Consider the following 27,546-nt stretch of genomic DNA (forward strand, 5'->3'; position numbering starts at 1 on the left):
TAATAAGGACAAACATAAAAGAAAAACTTTGCTAAAAGAAGAAAATTCACATTTTATTCATCCTCAATATTTGTGATATTTTTGAAAATTCATAAATTTGTTAAAAAAATCTCATATAAAAAACATATTAACAATGACCTCATTTGCAAAGTTAGTACCTTTTTTATGATAGTCATTTTAGAGTGCAAACTTCACGAAACTTTGCAATGTGCTATATGAGCAAATCACCACATATTTGCTAATCTCCTTTACTTAAAGGAGATTCACACAGTTCTATGCAAATTTCATACTATATATGCAAATTTGATAAAATATTTGTGAAATTTTGATAGGTTTCAGTTATAAAAAGTATATAAATTTTGTTATGTAAAATTTATACTATATATGTGAATTTAGTAGAATATTTACAAAATTACAACATATTTTAGTTAAAAGATATACAATACGAAGTTCATATAATTCAATAGATACACAATTCACCTGTAACATTCGAATTTACAGCAGATACACAATTCAATTGTAACATTCAAATTCACATGTATATTTCAAATTTACATTGGGTAACATTCAAATGTGATTAGATTGCATAAAAAAAGTTGCATCATGAACATTCCAACTCGATTGTAGGTACAATATATTGCAGTATATATATATATATATATATAGATATATAGTAACTCGAATATGTAAACCAACAAAATATATAAACTGGTATGCACCGAGATTTTTATAGTTTTTTTTCTCTAAAATTTCACCGTACACATGAGATATAGATGCTTGGTTTTATTAAAAGAGACTCTTGGATCATCCGATTACGATGTATAAGAAGGATTTTTTAAGGCTTGAACATCAATGACTAAAAAATGTTGTAAATATCAAGCATAAAAAATTACATTTCTTGATTCGATTATGATGATTCAATAGTCAATTCCGGACCACACCGACTGCATCTGCAAGGTTAGATTTGCAAAAAAAACTATGAAAATCTTGGTTCATTGGTTTACATATTCCAGTTTATATATATATATATATATATAAAGGATGATCGTGTTCAATCAAAAGAAAGTTCAAAATCTACAACTAATGATAATCCTCAATGTTCTTTGTCTAACAATAGAGTATTTCAGCGATGAGACTTTACATATTAGATTTTTATCATTCATTCAATGAACGACATGTTTTGGATTATGATTTTTTGATGTTTATATGCATTTTTTAAAGTGCTAAAAATCAATGGGATCAATTTTCACGTTTCAAAAAATATACTTTAATATTTCTTGATCCGAATACGATAATCCAATAGTCAATTCCACTCTTGTCCTAACAACGATAATGCATAGCCCCGACATGATGAACAAGGTAAGGAAGAAACAAACAACTTTTTGTGGGTTCTGGGTCGGATATAGATCCTGAACCAGATCCAGTTTTGAAAAATCGAATTTAGTTCCGATTCCGAATCAAGCTTTACTCGACCCATATCTGGCCCCGTTTGCATCGACTGGAGGCAGAAGAGGAGGAAATGGAAGGGGGCGATCTGAACTCTGAATAAACCCTAGAGACCAATCTTTTCCCTCCTCTCCTCAGCCCTCTTCCTCCCCTTCTTCTTCTTCGTTTCCCTTTTCCCCCTTGGCAATGTCGGGCTTCTGAACTCGAACCTTCTGAAACGCTATCTCGCCCCTCTCCTTACGATCGCGCGATGATCTGCTCGATCTCGAGGAGCAAATCCGGCTTGAATTGGCTAGACAGGCTCCGGACCTCCAAGGGTTTTCCGGTCGGAAATGATCTCGGTTTGGAAGCGTTTCTCGACACCAATCCACCATCTCCCGGCCATGTCGAACCTTCCGCCGACGGTCGGTCCGGCGCCTCAGCTCGTCCCGGCAGCGCCGGAGGGAGCCCGAAGGTTCGCATGAAAATTAAGAAGGCGACTGCGTCGATTGGCCGAGAGAAGAAGGAGGACTGGTTCGCGATCATGAGCGGCGTGCTGGCAGAGCTCTTCAATATGGGGGATCCGCGGAGATCGAGAGCTATGGAGGAGAGGAGGAGGTACAGGAAGCAGAGAAACCCTAGAATGTGCACGATCTCAAGCTCAGCGAATCTGAAGAACGACAACGCAGCGTCTCCTCAGAACAGTGTTTCGGGGACGAAGCAGAAGGAACCAGTGGAATTGGATAGTGTTCATCTCCGGATGAGAAGGAAATGCGCGAAGAATGATCCGAAGGTGGACGAGAAAGGGGAGGAGAGTGCGAATGTTCCTGATGCAGATTTGGATTCGTATTCGTGCACAGAAGTAACAGTGATCGATTCGAGCTGTCCTGGATGGAAATCAGAGAAGATGATTTCCAGAAAAGGAAATGATTGGAGAATTCAGGACTGGAGGCAAAGTTCTAACGGGAATGCGGCTGCATCAGATAGTATTTTCAGAAAGAAGAGGAAAATGAGCTGAAGGAAAGATGACGAGGAGCCTCCCTTCTGTTCTCAGATTGCTGGCAAAGAGGACGGCGCCAGAGAAGCGAGACAGGATTTCAAGCTTCTAAGTGGCAAAGGATCATAACATTTCTATTGTGTCATACAAGTAAGGAAATTCATTGCAATGTATTTTGGATTTACGGTGATTAATTCAAGGATTAGACATGGATGCTTACCCCTTTTAGTCGATCAAAGTATATTATAATTGTCAAAGCTAAACGATAGGAATGCTTGTAGATCTGAACAGAGGTTTATTCACAGCTTTTGAGCTTGAGAAATTGAAATCAGGTTGAGATCTCTGATCAGGTCATTTTGTTACTTCCCTGACATGTTATTATCTGCCATATCGCCTAATCAAATATTTGATGGGTGGTTAAAATTGATTGTCGTGCAAACTGAAATTCCATTGTATGGGGGTACTAATCGGAATATGCATGATTTGAAGTATGCTGTCTTTTTTATTAGGACCAAAAGCTGTACAGTGTTTGGTGGTTAAGAAAGAGCTTGCTCAAGCACCGGTATGTGATAATTATCATGTCAATGATGCATTTTCGGGTTGATTGTTGTTGTCTGCAATATGTTGTTAAGATTCTGTTCTTTCTCGCTAAAAGCTGTGTATCAGTGCTATTATTGTTAATCAATTTTTTCTTCATGCTTTGGTATGTATTCCAAAAGTCTGCATGGTAACAGAGTGAGAGTTCTATCATTCTTTTTTGCACTGCAGTTTTAACAATATGGAAAATGTTAGTGAGAGACTATGAAAATTAGGCTAAAGGCATTGTTAGATCTGTTGCAGAAATTTCATTGTTGGAATAAGCATATGGACTACTTATATCATTTGTCAAATTCATAAATTTTAAAGAAAAAACATAAGATTATGTATACTGAATTTGATGGCATGAGATTGGGGACCCTTGTTTCTCTGCCTGTGAGCTTGATAATTCACGACTCCTTCACCTTTGCATCCTGACATAAAAATAATAAAATTCCAGATACCTGGAGATGTATGTGTTCCATAAGTGAGGTGGCTGGTTCTTTCTTTATACATGAAATTGAATCTTGAGTTTTTGACCTTGGTTATTGGCATAGTAAAAAATTTAGTTCTTGGGAATTTGTCGGCAATGGAATATCTGGAAAGATTTTCCAATTTCTTGTTTTTTTTTGGAAAAATCTCGGGAAAATATTGGATTAAAAAATATCATATTAAATATATAATAAAAATATTGTAAAAATTTATAAATAAATACATTGATATGGGGTGGTCGCAAAATATCATATTTTTATAAATAATATACAAAAAAATAATCTCTTATTAAAAAGCAAGTGAAATAAGTGATTTCCTATGAATGTTAATAACATAAAGTAGAAGCTAGAAAAGGGATAAAACAAATAGTCCCATATCGATGAGGGGAGGAAGGAGGGGCTTCTCCCACCTCTATCTAAAGGGATGGGTTCCCTTGGTATTTCACATTGAATTTGAAAGTTCAAAAGTGTTCACGTGGAGTAGTCTACGTAAGCAAAGTTTTTGAAATCATTTTAGAAAGTGAGCATTTAATGCTCTTGCTCCTAAAAGTTTTTTTAGTCATTTTATAAAGTGGGCATTAAATGCCTTGCTTGTACAAATATTTTGGGTGTGCGCGGTTCCAGCCTCAATAAATTCATGAATAACGCGATAATATCACGAAATATTCAAAACAGGCAAGATTTTGAAATTCTCGCAAAATTATCGTGATAATCTCGGCTTGTAATTTTATCATGATAAGATCGTGAGATTTCAAAATCTGGGCGTTATTTGTGACTATGGTTATTAGAAATGTAGCCATAGGGCCGTTGTTGCTTTTGTACAGTGTAGTTTTTGGTCAGTTTGTATGATGTGTATGTACTGCTTGATTTTTTTAAGCACTAATATATAGTTAATTAAACATTCACTCAAAAAACATGGTGATCAATCTCTTCTTCTGCCAAAACATTTACCGAGTGCTCCTAACATTTGTCAAGGTGCATGGTTAGTTACAAGCCATTCCATAATCGTCCTATTTATTTAGTTTCTATCCTTATTTCTACACCTTTCTCCACCTTATTGTCATTTAATTCATGTGTAATGTATGTGTTTTCTGAAGATATTATGATTGACATACCAGCAAAATTCTCGTGTATATGTCAAAAGGATAATGAAAGAGTAAGGGGCTCCCATTCAGGTTCTGCTGCATGTGGCAGAGTTGCATCTGCTTGGTGAATCTAGAGTCGATGTGAAGTTTAATCCAAGTGATCTGACTAGTCTGACATGGCTCATGCTAGGTTTATTGACTAAACCATTAAAAAATTTAGAACTTTGAATGGAACTTATCCAATGCTTATCCATTACATTGGGTTGGTAATTTCAATATGCATTCACATTACAAGACACTTATCCAATGCTTTTTCCTTCATTATTGACCAAGTAAAAGATGCTGTAATTTCTCCATGTTTGCCCTGAATGGAAATTGTTCTCATAACATCAAATGGAACTTGTTATCTGGTCTAGAAGGAATGGTTTTCTTTCAATTCCAAGTTGTTTTTCTACTCTGTTTGAATCTACTTAACTTTCTAGGATAGAACTCACTATAGCTTTGGCTTAAGGTGCCAAAAGATTTTGACAAACAGTAATTGAGAGAACCCTGTCACATTTTGCCTTTCTGATATGTTATCATTTTAATCTTAGTTTGAGAAAATATTATCAAATTTACTGTTGCCCATTTAAGTAAATAACATTCATATTCACCTTGGTAATCCTCTTCTATAGCGGTCTTGTTGAATTTTTTAACATTATCACCTACAAAAAATATACATCCATATTTTTTTGGATGTTTTTGGAAATTCTTCTTCATGTTTTGCCAGGTATTTTTTCTTCACTATATAAATACTAAATTAAAGATCATTCTCATGGATAGAACCTCTAAATATGCAGCCTGCACTGAGGTGTTCTAATCTGGTGCTTACAATTGACTAAGCTGGTGCTTACAATTGAAAAAGAGCTTCAAGTGATGGGGAAGTCTGTGTCCACTATCCATCTTAAAGTGACCAATTTTCTGGTAGAAAATATTTGATAATTCCTGCATACGTTCCCTCTGGTCCATTTGTGTAGCTTGTAAATAATAGTCTTGCCATGGCTTAAATATTGAAGCTTTAAACAATAATATCAAATGACTAGTACAGTATTCAGAGCATGGGCTAATCAGATGGCTGTTAAACAATAGCTGGTTAATGTTTAATTGGATAAGGCACTCTGACTTATAGCAATATCTCAAGTCCCAACAGTGCAAGATAGTAGTTACTTGGGTGGTCCTGAGGGAATTCTAAGAGGAGGTTGACTGGATGATATTAATTGATTTTGTGGATTCACTATTGTATCATGAACATTAGATGGATCTAGGCTTTTATAACAATTCCCTTTTGGGCAATCCGAGTCATTATTGTGAGGAAGATTTGGAAAAACAAAGGCCATTGCAGTTACTGTTGCTATGTGAAAATAGCGAGTCAGATGAAATGAACTTGCAGGCATGGCCCCTTGCTGGAATCTCGAAGGCAGCATTATTAGTAGAGGTGCTTTTAGCAAACAGCTCCGGGAGACCAACTTCATGAGCAGTTTCATTTCCTTTTTCATCCATATGGACTTCCGTTCGTGGAAGGTCACTTTCCGTTTCAGTTAGCCAGAATTTGTTTATCGTAAAGAAAGAACTTGATAACAGAAGTCACAGAAAGGGGCAAAAGTGAGATTCTTAGTCAATTTACCCTTGACGCTAGCTGTAGCTCTGTTGTTGTAGATTGGCATTTCATTGCTTTTCTTCTACAATGCTGGCATCTGAATAGATTTTCACTGCAAACCAATGTCGAGCTTGATCATTGTCTACCAATCACCATAAGTCCGCCTCCTCCCAAGAAATACACTTCAGAATTTAGAATGAAGGGACATGTGAACCTACTTCTGAACTCCTCACATTCATGACTCAGTGTGTACTATGATCTGGGAAGGGAAGTAACCCCTCCATTCTTGTTCTTAGTGTTGGCTTTCTTGTTTGTTAGTATTTTATCTGCCAGCTAGTTAAGAAATCTGACATGCTGTTGGGCCAAATATTATGAGAAATATGGTGGTCAAGTTTTGAGCAATTATTGGTGAAGTTTCTTTATAGGTTAGACCGTTGGACAGGATTTGTGGCCTTTCAAGTTCTGTACCACATTTTTGTTTGGATGCTTTCCTGAGCGATTCATTCCACACCTTGTGCGATGCCATTCATCTAGACCATGAATCTCATCAAAAAATTGTGGTGGGACACATCCTATGCATGGTTTCTGGATTTTGCCTTGGGCATGACTTCAACATGCATGAATCTCCTCTTTTGTACCAAAAGTTGGACTGAGCTCTTAGTACAGCAGGTATACAAAGAGAGACGATGCGGTGCTCCAAACTTTTCATGTAAGTAGCACTATACTGTGTATTTTCATGCCGGGAAGAGCCTCGTTTGTAGTTTTGAAATTGTAATATAACCGGACCAGTATTTGTAGCTTTAACATACACGAGTCACGACATGCTTTCTGTGACTCTGTCCATCCAACTTAAGCTACCAAAGGAGGAACCGCCCTGCACTGCATTAATCTCACTCTGAAGCTCAAAGTAATATGTTTTCCTTGAAGGACAGAATGGCAGGCTCCACGTGCATTTTCACACCAGGTGAAGCTTCCATAGTAGCTCTTCAAGTAGAACTAACTCAAGCAACAGTCACAACTGTTATCATTGTTGTTGTTTTCTTGAGAGTGGAAGTGGGGATAAGGGAAACACTGAGGTCAGAAAACTGAGCTTCTTAATCCGCAAATGTTGCAATGTTAAATTAGTGATAGCAGGATTGCTGTAGCCTAAGGAGCAAAGCAACTGACCTCGTGTATCCTATACACGTATCTTCCACGACGAGTTTTGTTTGTGGTCTGGCCTTGTAAGTGTATGATCCTTTTGTTCTAAGGAATGTCTGGTGCAAATCCGATTTGATTCAGAAGAATTTTGAAAAACAATACCACAACTTCTTTAGTTTAGTTTTTACAGAGATATTTATGCACTCTTTGAAAATGCAGATTATATATAAGGGGCATCTATTAATTTTATCTTAATCTTAAGGAAAGAGTTGGGCATTTCCGACCTATTTGTCTTAATAAGATGGTTCTCTCTGTTTCTCCGTATTTATTTTATCTCAATTAAGATAGTGCCACTCTAACTGGTCCCACATTCTTATTTTAGTTGTCCCTTCCATACATTTTGGTTGCTTATGTTTTCATTTTATCTCCTATAAATTAAACTACTTGTATTAAGAAAAAACGATATTCAAGTTTACTTGCCTAGATATACTATTAGGAAAGTAAAGTTTTGATTTCTCAACGTTCAAATAAGCCTAATTACTTTCATTCTTTGATTTAAATCCCTTTTCTAGGAACAGTTGTCTGAAGATAAAGATATTTGTGATAGCGTTTCAAACCAATGTCTGAACTGGATCCGACCCATATTACTGCTTCGTATTATATGCCCAAATCAGGATTGGATTTTGAACAAATACAATTAGGCATTTAGACCTGGTTGGGCTTGGAACCAAATAATCAAATATGGCCGAAGTGGATCTAACTGAACGTGTTTCACCTTGTTCCACCTGAACACAAATAGATTTTACCCATTTTTTAGCAGATCTGGTTCCCCAAGTAGTTCTGGATTCCAATGTCAGATCCAAAGTGGTCCTGGATCTGGATCCACACCCACTTTCTTTCCTTTGAAGGAACGCCCCACTGTTCAAAAGTCAGATCCAGTGTAGCTCAAGTATGACGTTGCCCATATCCAGCCTGCTATCATCCCCCCCCCCCCACCACCACACACACACACACACACACACACAGACAGAGAGAGAGAGAGAGAGAGAGAGAGAGAGAGAGAGAGAGAGAGAGAGAGAGAGAGTACAACGTAGGCAAGGCACTTTGAAACAATGAACTATGAAGGAATGTGTCCCCAGCTTATTTTATTCATCACCTAACAAATGACATAGGCGTCAAAGCTAGGAGATATCTGCATAAGAATCTTGAATCACCACCCTAACAGCAATAGGAATCCTAACAACATGCTTCCCATCTGTCCAACTCAAGCCACCGAAGGAGAAATCACCTTGTATTGCATGGAGAGGTGAGAATGTCACTCTGAAAGTTGCAGACTTAACGGTCTCATTGAAGTATAGGATGGAAGGTTTCACTCTCAATTTCACGTAAGGAGGAGTCTCTACCGTGGCTTTGTAGGTAGAGTCAACTGGGCCAACATTTGTAACTGTTCTTGCTATAGTGGTAGTTTTCTTGAGATTGGAAATGGAGATTGATGGGAGATTAAGGTCAGAAGCAGAGCTTCCTAATGTGCATGATGTTGCAATGCCCACTACACTGTTAATGGTAGCATTGCTATAGCCTATAGAACAGAGGAACTGAACATAATCTGCAATGCCCATATCATATATTAGTCCCGGATCTGCTGCTCTGTTGGGGTCAACATGGCCACCTCCATAATCAAAAGGGTCTGCAGGTTTGTGAGGGTTCCCTTCTGCTATGATTGGTTCACCATATCGATCGGTCGTAGTGGCTGGAAAAGTAATGGGTGCAATATTAGCACAAATAACAGTGATAGAAGCACTTAGAGTGAAACCAGCAAAGGATCAGATCAAACCTGTAGTAACTAAGGCAGATTTAATGGCTGCAGGACTCCAATTGGGATGCAGAGACTTGAGCATTGCTGCTATTCCAGATACATGAGGGCATGCCATTGAGGTTCCAGATTCAAACCGGTAAGCAATGTCGCCCGCCCATGCAGCTAAGATATCAACTCCTGGAGCAGCAATATCAGGCTGTTGCATATAAAAGGAGATTGTGTTGATTAAGAAACGGGGGTTGGTTCGAACAAAGAAATAGAAGCATGCATGGATCATTCTCAATCAAAAGTTTGAAAAAAGAACCAACATTCTCAACTTGTTTAGTAGAAAAAACCGTACGCAGGTAAATGGGCCATGGGCTCAGAAGACAGTCAAACCCAGTTGTTTAGGTACAACTTACTTGAACTGAGTCAAAACCATGTGATGCGTTCCAATCCAAGCACCTTAGACCTGATATTCTCTTGGTTAGGATTTGAGAGTGACCAGTCTTATACGTGGTTCAGGTTTAGACTTGACTTGGGACTCACTCTGAATGACAATTCTGACTTGTATACTGTATTCTATTGCTTGTGCTCCAGCTCTGTTTATCAAACAAGGTTGCAAATAGATTGGATTCGGTTGGACATCCAATTTGGATCTAACACATTTTTTCTGGATACTGATCTAAGGAACCACATTCACATTTATCTAGTCTAATCTTGTGTAGCTTTAGAGCAGAATTCAAGTTAACATTTTGTATTGGATTATGTTTAGATCTGGATCAAATCCAATCTGCTTTTACGTTTTAACATCCAAAACTTTATGTTCCCAAATATTTTTATTGGCCCCATTATTACCATAAAATCAGGCCATGGTCCAACTCCAACTTTTTGAATCTAAGATCAGATCCAGATTTAGGTTTGGCTATGCTGCTGTTTCAGGTCTAATCCAACTGCTTCTCACTGGTATTAAGAAGACCAAAATGAACATTTTGTGTCCTTCGGATAATTTTCTACTAAAAATGGATAATAATGACATTATGCCTTTATATTCATTTGTGGATTCTACTTTGAATACCTTTAGAATGTCCATTGCTAAGGAACTAGGCCCTCTTGAGGAGAATGCAGCTACCCTTGGGGACGTTACTCTTCCAACTACGCTACTGGGGGAGTTCACCTTTGCAATTGGATTGCTGCTAGTAAACATGGATATGTATCAGCTGAGGAACAAGACGGTCCAAATGAAACATTCCCAAGAGTATAATTTGAACATCTTGGCTTTTATCCAGTAAAATAAACAAAAGGAAAGCTTCACAAAGAAAACTAGAAAAGAAGAAAAACAAGAAAATGACACACCTTGAGGACTTAACATAGGCGAAAATTTCGGTCCCGATAGCATAATCTACTTGAGCATACGGCATGTCTGAGCTTATGCTTATGATGTTCATGTTCTGCATTGCGAAAATGAGGGCAGCACCTCCAGCTGCTGATACGGTTGATTCAGCAATGAGGAACTGATAGATTGGATCAATAAGACCATTGAAACAAAGCACTATTTTGCCAGCTGCTAGTGTAGTATTCAAAGACCCTGGTGAACAACTGAGGCAAGATTGAAAAATGAAGTAATTAGTTGAAGTAATGTAGATAAAAGAAAGAAAGAAGGCTTCTTAGTTACTTGAACAATGAACACTGTTCTCTTGATTATGGTGCAAATAATTTTTTTGATATACCGTGATTTTAGTGGTTTTTAATTTTTTATATTTCACCATAATTTTTATCTTTTATTTATAAAAGTATTGAGATTTTTGTCAAAGTTTGAAATATATCACATTATTCTTGCTGAAAAAAAAAATCTAAAGAACAAGATCATTGTTGTTTAAGTTGGCTAAGTCTTGAACAAGTACCTCTCTCTCTCTCTCAAAAACCAAAAAAAAAAATGTCTTGAACAAGTACTGGAAAAATAAAGGCGATAGCGCCTGACGTTCACTATTTAGGTAAGGCTAATTAATTGATCTATATGATCATAAAAAATTTAATTGATCTATATGATTAATTTTCTTATTTTTTATTTTGGTGTTAGATAGACAGGATCTAAGTAAATATACCTGATACTCGTAGTAGTGGCGGTTTCATTAATAATGTCCCCAGCATACACAATGCTTCTGAACACATCTCCTTTTCCGGAGTAGATTGATTGCCCCTGCAGAACATTCATGAACCATATGAAAAAAAATGTATTCAACTTGCACCATGCAAAAATACAATAAAAACCATAGTTACCTTAATCACTTATGATATATGGGAATCAATATTCTCAAGAAGCGGATTTGGAATCAGTCAGGAATCGCTATTCCCAGTGATGGGAATCTCGATTCCCATGATACAGAAAACCCAATTCTTATGCTCATGAAATTTTACATATCGCTTCCTAAACGATTCCCCATACCGTTTCCTACTCGCTTCCTTCTTCCCGAATCCTTTAAAAAATTTGAGATGACAGTTTCTGGATTTTGATTCCTGTACCGCTTCTCTATTCTAAATCCCTGCTCTGGTAACTATGATAAAAACAAGAAAACCAGATTCAATTTCTCCAAGCACTTACAATGAGTGTGCGGTTGTTTCCTAGACTGATGGCCGTAGGAAATGAGCGATCGATGGTGCTAGCAGCTACTGTTATGATCCAAGGTGCTGTATTCCCGACCTTCTGAGGGCTCGGCCCCACATTGCCAGCAGAACATACAACCGTGATTCCTCTAGCCACTGCATGAAATGCACCAATCGATATACTGTTCCGGCTATCAAGGTAACCTGGCAGAGGTGGTTGGTTGATGCCCGCTGAGACAGAGATGATATCAACACCGTCACCTATGGCACTATCGAATGCTGCTAACGTGTCTGCAGCAATGCAGAAACCTGCAGCACCCCAACAAGCTTTGTAGATGGCCAAAGGAGCACGAGGTGCACCCCCTCTTGCCAAGCCACGCCCTAAGCCCCTAAAACTAACATTGTGTACAAACGAGCCAGCTGCGGTCGAGGCTGTGTGCGTCCCATGGCCATTTGCGTCTCTTGGAGAGAGAAACTCTCTGCCTAAAACAGAGGGAAAGAGCTGTCCCAGTTGGGCAATAATTCCCTTTGCGAAAAACCGAGCACCAATTATCTTTTTGTTGCAGTTTGAAGCATTGAAGCGCTCTCCTTCCTCGCACGTGCCTCTCCATCTTGGTGGAATCGAGCCCAATCCTTGATCGCTGAAGCTTTCTGACTCTGGCCAAATTCCTAAGAGGGTTTCCATATATATACAAGTCAGTCAGGATCAAGATGTGTAAGACTCACATGTTCTTGGTAAGGCAGCCAATGTATTTTACCGCTATCTATCACTCCAATTATTACACCATCTCCATAGCTGTTAGCAGAAAGAAGAGCGTTTGGAGTCCCAGGATCGAGGCCCAGAAAATCCCAGCTTCTGGTTGTGTGCAGTTTGTATGTTTGGCTTTCCATCACACGAACAACTCTGGGAAGCCCTGCATTTTAGAAAATGAGAGACATTATGTCTCTGTCCCTATTTATAATGCTGCACATCAACATTTCCCACAAGGTACGGTTCATTGGATTGGAAAAGCTATAATCTATCACAAGTTTCTACACCTGCGCATTGTTTTGCTTGTGATTCTGTAAGTTTTGCGGCAAAACCCGAAAAACCATGCTTGTAACTGTATATGATTGAATCAAGAGCTGCTTCCTTACTGTAAACCAAACAAAAAAAAGTCTTAATATCAGATTACATCTTCCTCACTTTGGGGATTAAGACAACCAATTAAACGAAAATAAGTTCCCTCTAGGAAGGTACATGAAATGCTTACCTTCCAAGCAGGTTAGCTAGCATCTCATGGTGTAAACCGGTGACTAGTTTCGGATCTTCATGTTGCCTCTCTCCCATGTACACAATGTATACCTGTTGTAATATCAGCAAAGTTCAAAATGGCACCATGACAATTGATTATTCTGGATTCAGGCGTGGACTATATTCTAGCATATATACAGCTATTGGACTACAGCATTGTACTCACTTTGCTGCTTTCGGCATTGATCAATTTGAGCTCGAGGTAGAGGAATATGGTGAGAAAAAACAGGAGTCTGGCTGTAGTGCAGCGGCATGAAAGAGAAGCCATTGCCCCCAACAAGAAAAACTCGTGTGCGGAAAGAGTATATAGCAGTTTGTAACAATTCATTTAATCAAGGAGCACAAGAGTACTAGACAAGGGCAGTGCTGCCTGCTGATTCACGGATCCCTTTGGTATTTTGACCTTTTTCGATGAAGTTTGCTTTTTCTGAGTTGTCACTTGGGCCATGCAGTGCATACGGACAAAGAACAGGGTCTATTGGAATTTTTACTTGTGGCGAATAAAACAAGAATCCCAACATTTGAAATATGAATCATACATTCAATCCTAGCCATCCAATCAATGGCTAGATGGTTCTGCTACATGGCTAGGATTGAATGTATGATGAAACCCATCCTATTTCAAATGATGGGATCCGTCGGGTGTAAACGGATGAGTTCCTTGTAAAAAAAAAGAACACAAACAGCTTTTTTACATGTGATAAATGCAATAGGACCAGTTTTTTATATGAATCCGAATTAGATCCAAGCTACAATACTTATCTGGTGGACCCGATTCCAGAAATAATCTATTTTAGCAAATCCAGATTTGATTCAAATGCACATCTGGCTCTTCGTTTGAGGATCTGAATATGGAAATAGATTGCAAGATTCAGATCCATTGGGACCTCTGGCGGAGAATAATAAAAAAATATCTCTTAGTTAATCAGGCCACTTTTTAGATAACTGATGTGATTCAATGAGGTCATTGGATTTTGTGGACACAGTCTTACCTCGTAGATGTGATCAGCATGGCCAACTTAGTGAAAATTGACCCTTGAATCATGTTTTTTTTTTGAAAAAATATATTTCTTTGAGTCAACAAAACTTAACGTTGGGTTGGATCATTCTGATTTACTTTCTCATTTGAATGAGAAAGTGGATTTGATTTGTATAAGCAGCCCAACATAAGAAGTTAAGCTGTGAGAAAGTGAATCTCATTTGCCTTTGCAAATGAGTCACTTTCTAATTTACTTGAGATTCAAAATCACAAGAGACCCCATGTGATTCTTAATCTCAAGCAAATTAGAAAGTGATTCTGAATCATGCTTTTTGAAACGAGCAGCCGAAAGAAAGTGTATTTATAACCATTGATTTTTGCATCATTGAGAAAACTATGTACAGGTCAAATTCCTGTCATCCAAAAACTGTTTCCTACTAAAAAAGATATGTAGATCACAAACACACAAGGGTGTAACATCAAACTGTAAGTAGTTTGCTGTTAAATTGGATGTGCATATGATCAATGGCGCACACAAGTTTTAAAAGAAAAAAGTGTTGGACATATGGATCGGGTCCAACCCATTGGGTGACCCGGTTTGACATTAAAAGAAGGTAGTGGGCTAATGGGCATGATAGTGAAGGGCAGTTAATGCCATTAGGGAGGAGGCTACGTGAATGTGGATGTTCACATTCAGTGTATCCTCTCTCCCTACTTCATTATATAAAGAGGAGACTGGGCAATGTATAATGAGAGACATTGCCGTTCAGCCTCAGCCTAGCCTACATTCAATACCATGAGTTAAGGGTCCTGCTCACCGTTGACTTAAGGCCTGGGCTCATCATGGGCGTCGACCGGCTGAGGAGAACGCCGAATACCCTTCACGTGCTCTATGGCGAATACAGGTACACTTTCTGTGATTGTTTTACAGAAAACACCCACAAAAAGACCTCTAATGGTGCCAAAAGCACGCATTTTGTGCACTAATAAAGATCGCCACTAAAGACCCCAGATCTTTGCTGACCCTTTCACGTGCTACTAAAGTTTTTTTTTGTTAGAGCAGGTGGACATACATCCCGTGCACCCAAGTCTGTGTTGTTCGATGGTTTCAATGCTACACTCGATTGTGTGTGTGTGTGTATACACACACACACACACCTACTACTATCCATAAGGTGTGAAGAATGTTGTTTTTCAATGTTTTGTAAATCAGACCCTATAGATGTGTTCAACATGATTTATTTGTAAGAAATTGAGTATTGGATCATGTGTTTTGGATGAAAAATTATGATTTTATGGAATTTGAAATTTATAAAAAAAATTGGCAATTTTTTTTGAAGCCTTATAAAAATATTGCTTATATGTGGTAATCAGATGATGTAAAAGAATCCTACTAAATAAACCAAGTAGATCACATATGTATGAGGTTATATTTCAAAAGAAATCCTAAAAATGAATATTTAAAAAACAAAGATTATCCGTAGCCTCCTACCTGGGTAGGAGAAACCAATCACTATATATATAGTGATAAAAATATGCTAAATGTTTTTTTTGGGTTTTCTAGTGTTTTTCTTGCAATTCTGACCCTATATATATGTTTTGGCATTGTTTATTTAATCATGTTTTTTTTTATGAAAATTGAAGCCTCCAAAGTCTACAAAGATATTGTAGTATTATTTTTTTAAACCTTATTAAAACTTACCTATATAGTGGAATCGAATGTTCTAAGAGTTGATCCCTATAAAATTAAGCATGAAAATCACATTTGTATAGTCAAAATTTAAAAATGAAAAAAAGCCTAAAAAAACCCATTTAGCATGTTATCATTTTTCTCTGTTTATACATATTTGTGTGTATGTGTGGTGGTATACACTTGATTTAGATAGACCAAATCTTCGTAAACAAACTAACCATTGTATCATGTTTAGCATATTCAAACTCACTTATGAATACATCCAAATGAGAGAGAGAGAGAGAGTTGCCTTGCGCATGAAACACAAGGAAATAGCTTTTTAAACATTCATAAATTATTACAGTAATTGACATTTTGAACATGACAATTAAGCTTCGACTGAAACAATGAGGGAACATGCCCCAAATTAATTATATGCATCACCTAACAAAGACAGACGTTGAAGCTATGAAATATTGGCATAAAAATCTTGAACCACCACCCTAACAGCGAAGCAGGTTATATGTTCCCCCCCGGAACACGTAGGTGCGTGTTCTCGGGTCTGAATGAGCGCCACGTATGTAAGCACGTGGGGTTCATTTTTCTGTGTGTGTCAGCATCACTTAGCATCGAAGTCTGGTGCATTTGCAAAGACTTAAGTACCCTTTCCTGCCATTAGCGCCATAAAATGATGTTTTGAGTAAAGGACAAAAATGTCCTCCTACCAGAAAGGGTTAAAATCATCATCATTTTTGCCCTAAGGAGTAAACTCCTCTCTCCTCGCAATATGTCTCCCTAAACGTTCTGAATCACCCTTTGGTGATGCATCATCTGCTGTAACATGCACTCCGATTAATGGTGCACCCTTTGCTGTCGTCTGTTGCCGACAAAGCACCCTTTGTTGTCGTCTACTGTCGTTGGAGCACCCTTTGTCGTCGTCTGCTACCGCCAGAGCACCCTTTGCCATCGTTGTCATCTATTATCGTCGAAGCACCCTTTGTTGTCGTCTATTCATGAGAAATAGTTGAACTACCAGAAAAATCAGCATTCTGTTTATTGTTCATCATGATACGAGGGTGCAAACCTCGAACTAAGTAGACAGAGAATAGCGATTTACAACAGAGATAATGATGGCAACGTCAAACTGAGTAGAGTAGCGATTTATAATAGAAATCAGATAAGAGAGTAACGATTTATAACAGAAATCAAATCAGAGAGTAGCGATTTACAGTAGAAATCAGATAAGAGAGTAGCAATTTAAAGTAGAAATCAAATCAGAGAGTAGCGATTTACAATAGAAATAAGATAAGCGAGTAGCGATTTATAGTAGAAATCAGATAAGAGAGTAGCGATTTACAGTAGAAATCAAATCAAAGAGTAGCGATTTACAGTAAAAATCATATCAAAGAGTAACAATTTATAGTAGAAATCAAATCAGAGAGTAGCGATTTACAGTAGAAATCAGATAAGAGAGTAGCGATTTATAATAGAAATTAAATCAGAGAGTAGCGATTTACAGTAGAAATTAGATAAGAGAGTAGCGATTTACAGTAGAAATTAGATAAGAGAGTAGCGATTTATAGTAGAAATCAAATCAGAGAGTAGCGATTTACAATAAAAATCAAATAAGAGAGTAGTGATTTACAATAGAAATCTGATCAGAGAGTAGCGATTTATAGTAGAAATCAAATCAGAGAGTAGCGATTTACAGTAGAAATCATATCAGAGAGTAGCAATTTACAGTAGAAATCAGATCAGAGAGTAGCAATTTACACTATAAATTAGATTTTTAATGTAAATTGCTATTCTCTTATTTGATTTTTACTGTAAATCGCTACTCTTTGATTTGATTTCTACTGTAAATCGCTACTCTTTGATTTAATTTCTACTGTAAATCGTTACTCTCTGATTTGATTTCTACTGTTAATCGCTTTTTTCAACAAAGAGAATAAAAAACACCATGGTCGCTCAGAGAGAAATCTTATTGCTCTTTTCAATAGTTACAAGAGAGAAAGAAAAGAAAGAATTTATACAAGGCAAGGGCGACAACCCTAAACCTAAACAAGTTGGGTTTGATCCATAAGAACCGAATCTCAAACATAAGCCCAAAAAAAATTCTTTCGGGAGGTGCTGCCCCCTGGACTCCCGTCCGCTGACCATGTAGCGGGACCCGCGCCGGGGGGAGCCCCTGGACCCCCCTTCCTGCAAGGGCAAAAACTTTGAATCAGGCTCCACAACTCATCAGGCAGGAACGAGAAGGCGGCCATATGTTGTAACACAAGCTAAAAACAAAGGCGAAACATGCAAATCTATTTACGAGGAGCGGGAAGACATTTTCATCCAACGCATATCTATCTTATCAGAGGACATTTTCGTCAAAAGCATATCTACCTTTTTTATATGTTATTTTATTATAAAGTCATTGTGGGCAACATTGGCATATGAATTATCACGGGTCCCAAGATATTCCTCCGTACACACAGGAACACACAAATTTGTGTTTCAGGGAGAACACACACCACCCTCCCAACTAACAGCAATAGGAATCCTAACAGACGAAAAGCATGTGGTCAGGATTCCTATAAAACCCGTATCCTAACCGGTCTCTCTGTTTGGGAACGGTTTCACTCTTTTCATCAAAGTGAATTAGTGGAGGGTTGTTCCTCCGCGATATTCTTTTGAGAGAGTAAGAAACTTTATCAGCCTCTCTACCCCCACCATTTCAGAGAGAGAAAGCGAAGTGAAAGAGAGAGGCGTCGTTAGAAGGGAAAGCGACATTAGGTAACCACACTCCCTCTTTCTCTGTTTGATTTTTCTACAAAAGAGAGAGATGATCTGGACGAGCGAGAGAGGGAGGAGACAAAGTGCTTATGTCTCAGCCAGCAACCAGAGTGGTTGTCGACACCTCTCGAATGAGAGAGAGAAAGAGAGAAGACAGAGGGCTTCTCAGTTTCAGTCGACAAGCACCCTAGTTGTCGGCACCACTCGCTGAGAGAGAGGGGGGTGAGAGACATAGGGTGGCCACCCACTATCTCAGACGTATCATATTTCCTGTGGGGCCCTCATGAGAAGAGAAGCGAGACAGAGGGGGCACCTCTGTCTCAACTGCCGACAACTATAAGATTTTTGACCACCGCCGTGAGAAAAGAAGCGAGACAGAGGGAGGGGCGCTCTATCTCAACGGTCGGCATCGCTCAGCCAAGGGAGAGAGGTGGAGGACAGAGGACTTGGCCCTCTATCTTAGTGGTTTTTGAAGACCGACTCGGTCTGGGTCTTAACTAAGCCTGGTTTGATAGATTGACTCGGTGTAGGTGCGAACTCAGATTGAGTCTTGTTGGTCCAAAGCCAAACCAACTCGGTCCGAGTTGCACCAAGTCTGGCCAAGTAAAAAAAATATAATAATATATATATTGTTCCAACCCGCCATGTTGACACTTTTGTTTGTTGATGAAAATACCTCTTTGATCTTTCGTAGTGTAAATAAATGGCCTTTGGCTAAGATTTCCCATGAACAACAATTGTTATGGATCCCTCCCCCTTCTTACTCTCTTGGTGTAATCTTGCAACTTATGAATATGAGTGACTTTCTCTCTATCCCTCTCTGATGCTCTCTATGAGATTGTGCGCACTCTGTTGCAATTGTGCACTCTCGTGTGGGGTGTTTGTGTTGCCTTTTGAAATCGAAAGGCTGACTTGATTGGAATCACCTGGTGCCTCATGGTGCTTCCAAATAAGCCCATAACAATTAGTATCAAAGCCTACTCAAGAACTGGGAGAAAGAAACAAACGTATTTGCTGAAACCTTCATGAGTTGAGTTTGATAGTAGATTCAGAGTTGGAAGAACTCCTTGGAAAAGTCCATAAAAGAAAAAAGACAGAGAATGAGAAATCTGGCGTGAAGTTGACAGAAATGTCTCACTTGAAAGAAATGGTCGGCCTTATAGAAAAATGGGTGACCAAAGTTGAGAAAAGAATGATGAAATTGATTAGTGACGTTCGGGCATGTGCCAATGCTATTAAAAGGGCACAAGATTACTTCAGAAAGTTAGATATTGATGTGAGAGTTGAGACCGAAGAACTAAGGGCTATAGTCCAAGAATTATCAGATCGGTTGAGTATGCAGAAGGCCAAAATATGAGAACTTCAGGAATGATACAGAGTCCTAAAAAGGTTGTTGGGAATCGAGATTGGTGGTGTGGCCAATGCCAAAAATCTTAGAAACAACTCCCAAGGGGGAGACATAATGATGTTTCGTTGTGAATGCCCTAAGTTGAAACCAGTCGAGCCGACAAAATTTAAAGGTGAAATAAATATTGGTTGTGGGATGTGGAACAATTCTTTGATCAAGCAGAGATTGACATTGATGTTGATCGAATACGTACAACGACTAGGTACTTGATTGAGGGTGCCGCAGTATGGTGGAGGATGTAATACCAAAGCATGGAACGCGAAGGAGTTATGATTGAATCGTGGGATGACTTCAAAAAAAAAATGAGGAGATATTTCTTTCCACACAATACTGAGAAACTTGCCCGTGACAAGCTGATGGCTCTAAGGCATACAAAAAGCATTCAGGAATATGTGGCGATGTTCTCATTAGTGATGCTTGATATAGATGACATGTCAGAAATGAATCACATTTATTTCTTTAAAAGAGGCCTAAGGTTTTGGGCTCAACAGAAGTTGACTCGGATGAAACCGATGGACCTTGTAAGTGCAATGGCGATAGCTGAACAAATAGTTGAGTTCCCTAATCGTGAGAGACATCAAGCAAGGCTGTTTCGCAGAGATGATCGGGGTAATACTGCAGGAGGCTAAGGGGGAAACCCGTATCAACCACCTCTTCGAGATCAGAGAAATCAACTCCAAGCACGACATGATGGACTTTTGGAAAATAGACCGGTACCTCTGAACCTTCGGTGTTGGTACTACAGCGAAAATCACTTTTGCGCGAGATTGCCTCAACTAAAATCAAGGAAATGAGGAAAGAAAGGTGGCCAATGCTATCAAGATAGAAGAGGCACCCGCAGAAGAGGACGTCAAAATGAGGGCCTTACAGAGGGCGAATGCACTAGAGGAGTCCACCTCTGTAGTGTCCATGGAAGGAGTTAATGTACTTGGCGGTGACTATCAATGGGAGGGCTACTAATGCAATGGTCGATACGTGAGCCACACATAACTTCATGGCCCAAGAGGAAGCCCAGAGATTAGGTTTACAATGGGATCGAAAAGCCAATCGCATGAAGGCCGTGAACTCAGCTGCACAACCCATCTTGGGAGTATCCAAGAATGTACAAGTTGGGGCTGGACAATGGGCTGGCAGAACAAACTTCTCTATTGCTCCATTAGACGATTTCAAAGTAATCTTGTGGATGGAATTCCTATGGGCGAGTAAGGTCGTGCCTATGCCCCACTTGGAGGTCGTCAGCTTTATGAGTGAAGAGTCTCCTTGCATGATCCCCACCTCGACGTCAAACGTCCTCATGGTTTCTGCTCTGCAGATAAAAAGGGGCCTCCAACGAGGCAATCAAACATTTCTAGTGGTGGTGCGAGAAGAAACAGAAGGGAAGCCTTCTGAAGATGTACCACCACCTATTGTTACGATATTAGAAGAATTCTGAGAAATAATGCCCCAGGAGTTGCCAAGAAACTTGCCACCACGAAGGGGAAGTGAATCATCAGATGAGTTGGTGCCAGGTGCAAGACCTCCTGTAATGGTACCATACAGAATGGCCCCACCTGAACTGATAGAGTTTAGAAGACAACTGGATGATATGTTAGCTGTTGGTATTATTCGACCATTAAAGGCTCATTTCGGAGCTCTCGTATTATTTCAGACCAAACATGATGGGTCCAAGAGGCTTTGCATGGATTATAGGGCACTCAATAAACTGACTGTCAAGAACAAATATCCCTTGCTCCTAATTGCCGATCTATTCGACCAATTAGGAGAAACTCGAGTTTTCTCAAAATTGGATCTGTGATCGGGATATTGGCAGGTCAGAATTGCGGAAGGAGACGAGGCCAAAACTACATGTGTTACATGATATGGTGCTTTTGAGTTTTTAGTAATGCCATTTTGGTTTAACGAATGCACCTGCGACTTTTTCTACATTGATGAACCAGATATTCTATCCTTATCTTGATCATTTTGTGGTTGTGTACTTGGATAATATCGTTGTTTATAATCAAAACATTGAGGAACACGTATGACATTTGCGCATGGTGTTTTAGATTCTAAAGGACAATGAGTTGTATGTAAAAAAAGAAAAGTGCATGTTCGGCCAAGAGGAGATAAGTTTCTTGGGCCACGTGGTTGGAAAGGGCTATCTAAGGATGGATAGTTAGAAGGTAAGAGCTATTCAAGATTGGGGAATCCCAACCAAGGTCCCTAAGCTATGGTCTTTTTTTGGCCTACCAAACTACTATCGTTGGTTCATTGAGGGATATTCAGCCATTGCGGCACTTCTAACAGAGTTGTTGAGGAAGGACAAAAGTTGGGATTGGTGAGAAGAATGCCAAAAAGCATTCAAGACTCTTAAATATGTCATAGCCAAAAAACTGGTCTTACAGCTGCCAAACCAAGAAAAACCACTTGAAGTATATACGGTTGCGTCAAATTTTGCCATTGGAGGTGTATTGATGCAAGAGGACCATCCTATCGTCTTCGAGAGTCGAAAGTTGAACAACGCTGAACGACAATACATAATACATGATAGAGAAATGACCGCCATCGTACATTGCTTACGTGCTTGGAGGCATTACCTACTGGGATCAACATTTGTTGTCTACACTAACAATGTTTCCATGAGCTATTTTCAAACATAGAGAAAGCTTAGTCCCAAACAAGCTCGGTGGCAAGAGTTCTTAGTCGAATTTGTTATGATTCTAGAGTACAAACCCGGAAGTACTAACGTAGTGGTAGATGCATTGAGCAAGAAGGCTCGATTGACGACTTTGATTGAAGATAAAAGTGGGGGTACTGGACCTCATAAGCGACCTCCTCGACAAAATTCAAGAGGGCTTAGGAGAAGACCCCATGGCACAACATCTTTTTTCTCTGGTAAAAGAAGGAAAGACGAGATGATTTTGGGAACAAGAAGGATTACTGATAACAACTAGGAATTGAGTATACGTGCCCTGATGGGGAGCCTTGAGTCAGAAAATATTAAAGGAGTGCCACGACTCTACCTGGGCAGGACATCCAGGGCAAGAAAGGACCTTTACGTTGATGGAATGAGTTTATTACTGGCCTTAAATGCGTGATGACGTAGACGGTTACATACACACTTATTTGATCTGTCAATAAGATAAGGCCATGAATCAGAAGACCGCAGGACTATTTGATCCTCTCCCCATCCCAAGTCGTCCTTGAGAGAGCATTTTGATGGATTTTATCATCAACTTGCTAAAAGTTGAGTGGTGCAGTATCATTTTCATTGTAGTTAATAGATTATCAAAACATGTGACCTTTGCGCCTGACCCTAACAATTGTTCAACTGAAGATACTGCTTGACTCTTTATGAAGCATGTTGTAAAGTATTGGGGCATTCCACTGGGATCAGAATTGCACTTTTCTACCAGTTTCCACCCACAGACAGATGACCAAACTGGACGTATTAATGAGATGCTGAAAGAATACTTGAGGCACTTTGTAAGTGTAAATCAGAAAAATTGGATGGATCTATTGGATATCACTCAGTTCTGCTATAATCTTCAAAAGAGCGAATCATTAGGACATAGTCCATTCGAGATTGTGACAGGACAACAACCCTAGACACCACACTCGATCGCTGCCCAAGGTCGGAGAAATGTGCCCTTTGCTTATAACTTTGTCAAGAACTAGCATGATTAGACAAAATCAGCAAAGGTATTTCTACACAAAGCTGCTAAACGAATGAAGAAATGGGTAGATAAAGACTGTCGGCCCACCGAGTTTCGAGTCAGAGATAAAGTGCTCGTCAAATTATACTCCGAGAGAATGACTATCTCTCGGGAACACCATCGAGGACTCATTCAGAAATATAATCGACCCTTTGCAGTCATCCAGAGGATTGGCAAGTTAGCATATAAGCTAGACCTTCCTAACAGTTTTCAGGTCCACCTTGTTTTTCACGTGTGCAATCTAAAGACCTTTGACGAAGATAAAGAGGATTTTAGCCGTAGTCTACCTTAGTGGGCTCTCATTCCTCAACGAGCTTCAACATCAGCATCAACATCAACTTTCAGAGAAATTGAATTCATTATGGATCACGTCAACAACTATCTAGGAGAAGTGAAGAAGTATCTCGTGAAATGGAAAGGACTACCCGAGAGTGATGCCAGTTGGGAGACTCAAAGAAATATTCGTCAGTTTCTGTAAGCCATTGAGGACTACCAGCAACAGATCACACCGAGAACGGTGCCAGTTTAGGTGGGGGAGCATGTTCCAGCCCGCCATGTTGACACATTTGTTTTTTTTATGTAAATACCTCTTTGATCCTTCGTAATGTACATAAATGGTCTTTGGCCTAAGATCCCCTGTGAACAACAATTGTTACGGGTCCCTCCCCCCTTCTTACTCTCTTGGTGTAATCTTGCAACTTATGAATATGAATGACTTTCTCTCTATCCCTCTCTGTTGCTCACTTTGAGATTGTGGCGCTCTATTGCGATTGTGCACCCTCGTGTGGGGTGTTTGTGTTGCTTCCTTAACTCGGAAGGCTGACCTGGTTGGAATCACCCGGTGTCGTGCGGTGCTTTAAAATAAGTCTATGACATTTACTATATATATATATATATATATATATATATATATATATATATATATATATATATATTATACAAAAAACTGAGACAAACTGTCTTGGTTTTCTGTCATGAACCGAACTAGATAGACTGAATGGGGTTTGGGTCTAGTTTGGACCAAACCCAGACTGATTAGGGTTTGGGCTCAGTTTAGACCAAACCTAGACTTATTTGGGTTTGGGTCTAGTTTGGACTAAACCCAAACTAAATGAGGTTTGGGCCCAATTGGTACCAAACCGATACTAAACTGGGTCTGGTTCAGTTGTACCAAACTAAATCTAGATTCAGTTTGCTAACTTAAGAGAGGGACAATGACTGGATCTCTATCTTAGGTCCAATTTAAATCCAAATCAGACCGAAATGAGTTTGGTTCAGTTGTTACCAAACTGGATCTGGATCCTGTTTGCTTAACTAAAGATTCATACAGAGACTAAACCTTTTAGGTTCAGTTTAGAATGAAACCAAACCTAGCTTAGTCCGAACATGGACTGAGTCAAGTCAGACCCGCAGGATAGTAAAAAGACAATCATTTCCCACTCTGATCTCAGAATCAGGTGAGGTTTAATTCATTGGAATCGAGACACAGAGAGAAAGATGTTTGTTCTATTTTCAAGACCAAATAAACAACACAAGAAATGAGGTTTGATGGACCACTTTCAAGAGGGGTAGTTTGATAATTTTACAAAATGTAAAAAATGTTGGTTTAGTAATTAAGTAGGTCTTTGTGTAATGTACGGACACAACCACTACTATGAGAGACTCGACTGTAGGTTAGAGTTCAGTTATAATGCCTCAAAATTTGTAACCCAAAAAAAATTAAAAAATTGATTTTTTTTTTCTTTTTAGATATAGGTAGCAGAAAACAATGTTTGTTGTTTTTGCTTCTAGGGTTAAACAACTCCGACAGGTTATAGGTGTAAATCAACATCATACAAATCAGAGCATTCATTTAGGAAAACCAAAACCATGCATATAATTTATAAAATTCTTAACATACTGTTTAATAAACACTTAGGACCAAAATAACATTATAAACAAAAATCCTAAGCTTGGCCTTGGATCTAAATAAGTTCTGATCCTTGATGCCATCTCTACATCATACACCTAACAATCCCTTTAAAGGGTCAAACTTGTGATAACCTGGTAGGTATATAATAATTTCAAGTAATTTAAAACATTAAAATATATTTTGGCAACTTAGGTGCCACAGTTTAAACATAGTTTTGAAACTCAAATGTCACAATTTATCAAGCATATTTGCATAAAGTTCTTCAACAGAAAAGCACATCCTTAAAAAACAATCATGCAGCTATGTAAATACATAAAAATATCATGCTTAAATGTTTGCATTATCATGGCATATTTTCATATCAATCTGTGTGAGTAAGGTCATTGTTTCAATATTTATCATCTACCCTGCTACATAGGGGAGGACATTCTCAGACAGTCGAATCATTTTGGGGGTATTATTCTCATGTACTTTACCCGGGTACCTAACTTATGCGGTCCAAAGAGGGCGGCTCATGATCAAAAGAAAACTCACGCTAAAGCATATGTTCAATATTGGATACATACTAGACTAGCTGCAGTAGTTGAGGATCTATCATCTAGGATACGTCAATATGCTCGATCTCCAAAACGTACGAGTGAATGAGAGCCCTCTCTATGGGATGAATGGCTCTCTAAAACATATTATATGTCACTCGAGGTAAATATCAGACCGAATGGGTTGGAAGGGTTGTCTTTATTAAAGGGATTATAATTTCTTGTGCCTCATTATCGTAGGAAATTCAAAACTCAATAGCCCAAGAACCCTTTCAGGGTAACAATCACGTTATATTACAATCATATGTACCCCACCCATTCAATATTGCTTTGAACATACAAGCATTTTGCTTGTGAATGCAAACAACAACTTTAAGTGTATGTAGGCATGGATCATTCATCATATGATGTCATTTTCGCACTCCATGAGTTTGTATCACCCCAAGCTTGCATACGAGCAAAATCTCAAGTATGATCATGCTTTACAATTACACAGTCATATGCCATACACAACACAAAAAAGGTTCCTTGAACCTTGGCCCCATCCTAGCTATAAATATTTCATTATATGCATAACATAAAACATAATATTGGGCTTACGAGTTCATATACTAACATAGCCTGCAGGGTTTCACAAACCCTAGCTCCATTATCAAGCTAAAACATTCATCGCATGCATATATTTATTATAGGTAAAATGCATGTGAACATGAACTAATGCATGAGTACATCTATCATACGTAAAATAATGCATGTGAATGTAAACCAAAGCATGTGAACATTTATCATACTTAGAACAAGGCATAACATAAAACTAATGCATGCAAACATCTTTTATACATTAAACCATGCATGCAAACGTAAAACAGTGCATGCTAACATAAAACAATGCATGCAAACATCTTTTATACTTAAAGCCATGCATGCAAACATTTTTTTTATATGTAAACCAATGCATTTGGATGTAAAACAATGCATGCAAATATAAATCAAGGCATGCAAACATTTAAATATAAGTTTGTACGTAAAACCACACATGCAAATCACTTAAATGTAATTTTGTACGTAAAACAATGTGTGTAAATTAAATATAATTTCACATGTAAAGCAACATATGCAAAATCATTTAAATATAATTTAATCATAAAATAACATATGCAAAAAATTGAAATATGATTTATTTGAAAAGCAACGTATGCAAAACATTTAAATCTAATTCATTCAGACAATAATGCACGTGTCAAAAATATATTTTAATATGATACATTTTTGTGTGTTTGGTATAAAAACCTACCTCGGTCTTTGTATAATGTTACAAAGAAAGCGAGAACATGCAAGTGTCCCGAGTCTTGCACTGATATGTGGGCTTGCAAACAACAGTGCAACGAAGGCGAGGGAAGAGAGAGACAATGGTGGTGATGGGCATTCACAGGCGATAGCAAGAGAAGAGGATGATGACAGTGGAAGGTGTGCAACTGTGAGTGGTGGCCATGAAAAATGAGGAGGATCTGAGTGACACA

The 27,546-nt window shown here is 38.6% G+C and overlaps 2 protein-coding genes across 2 annotated transcripts; one reads left to right on the forward strand and one right to left on the reverse strand.

Moving 5' to 3' along the window:
* Nucleotides 1–1,472: 1,472 nt before the first annotated feature.
* Nucleotides 1,473–2,845, forward strand: LOC149845853 (uncharacterized). Its single transcript, XM_089997759.1, has one exon. The coding sequence runs from the start codon at nucleotides 1,697–1,699 to the stop codon at nucleotides 2,441–2,443; it is 747 nt and encodes a 248-aa protein (XP_089853885.1). The 5' UTR covers nucleotides 1,473–1,696; the 3' UTR covers nucleotides 2,444–2,845.
* A 5,628-nt stretch (nucleotides 2,846–8,473) lies between these two features.
* Nucleotides 8,474–13,311, reverse strand: LOC149845854 (subtilisin-like protease SBT3.9). Its single transcript, XM_089989515.1, has 10 exons — nucleotides 13,210–13,311; nucleotides 13,003–13,094; nucleotides 12,788–12,885; nucleotides 12,508–12,663; nucleotides 11,748–12,418; nucleotides 11,251–11,345; nucleotides 10,502–10,744; nucleotides 10,224–10,338; nucleotides 9,185–9,362; nucleotides 8,474–9,100 (listed from the first exon to the last, which is right to left on the reverse strand). Exons 1-10 carry the CDS (start codon nucleotides 13,309–13,311, stop codon nucleotides 8,532–8,534), a joined length of 2,319 nt encoding a protein of 772 aa, XP_089845641.1. The 3' UTR covers nucleotides 8,474–8,531.
* Between the last annotated feature and the right edge of the window lie 14,235 nt (nucleotides 13,312–27,546).

This window comes from Nuphar pumila, chromosome 2 (genome assembly GCF_984573655.1).
Source record: "Nuphar pumila chromosome 2, dmNupPumi1.hap1.1, whole genome shotgun sequence".
In the NCBI taxonomy this organism is placed as follows: Eukaryota; Viridiplantae; Streptophyta; class Magnoliopsida; order Nymphaeales; family Nymphaeaceae; genus Nuphar; species Nuphar pumila.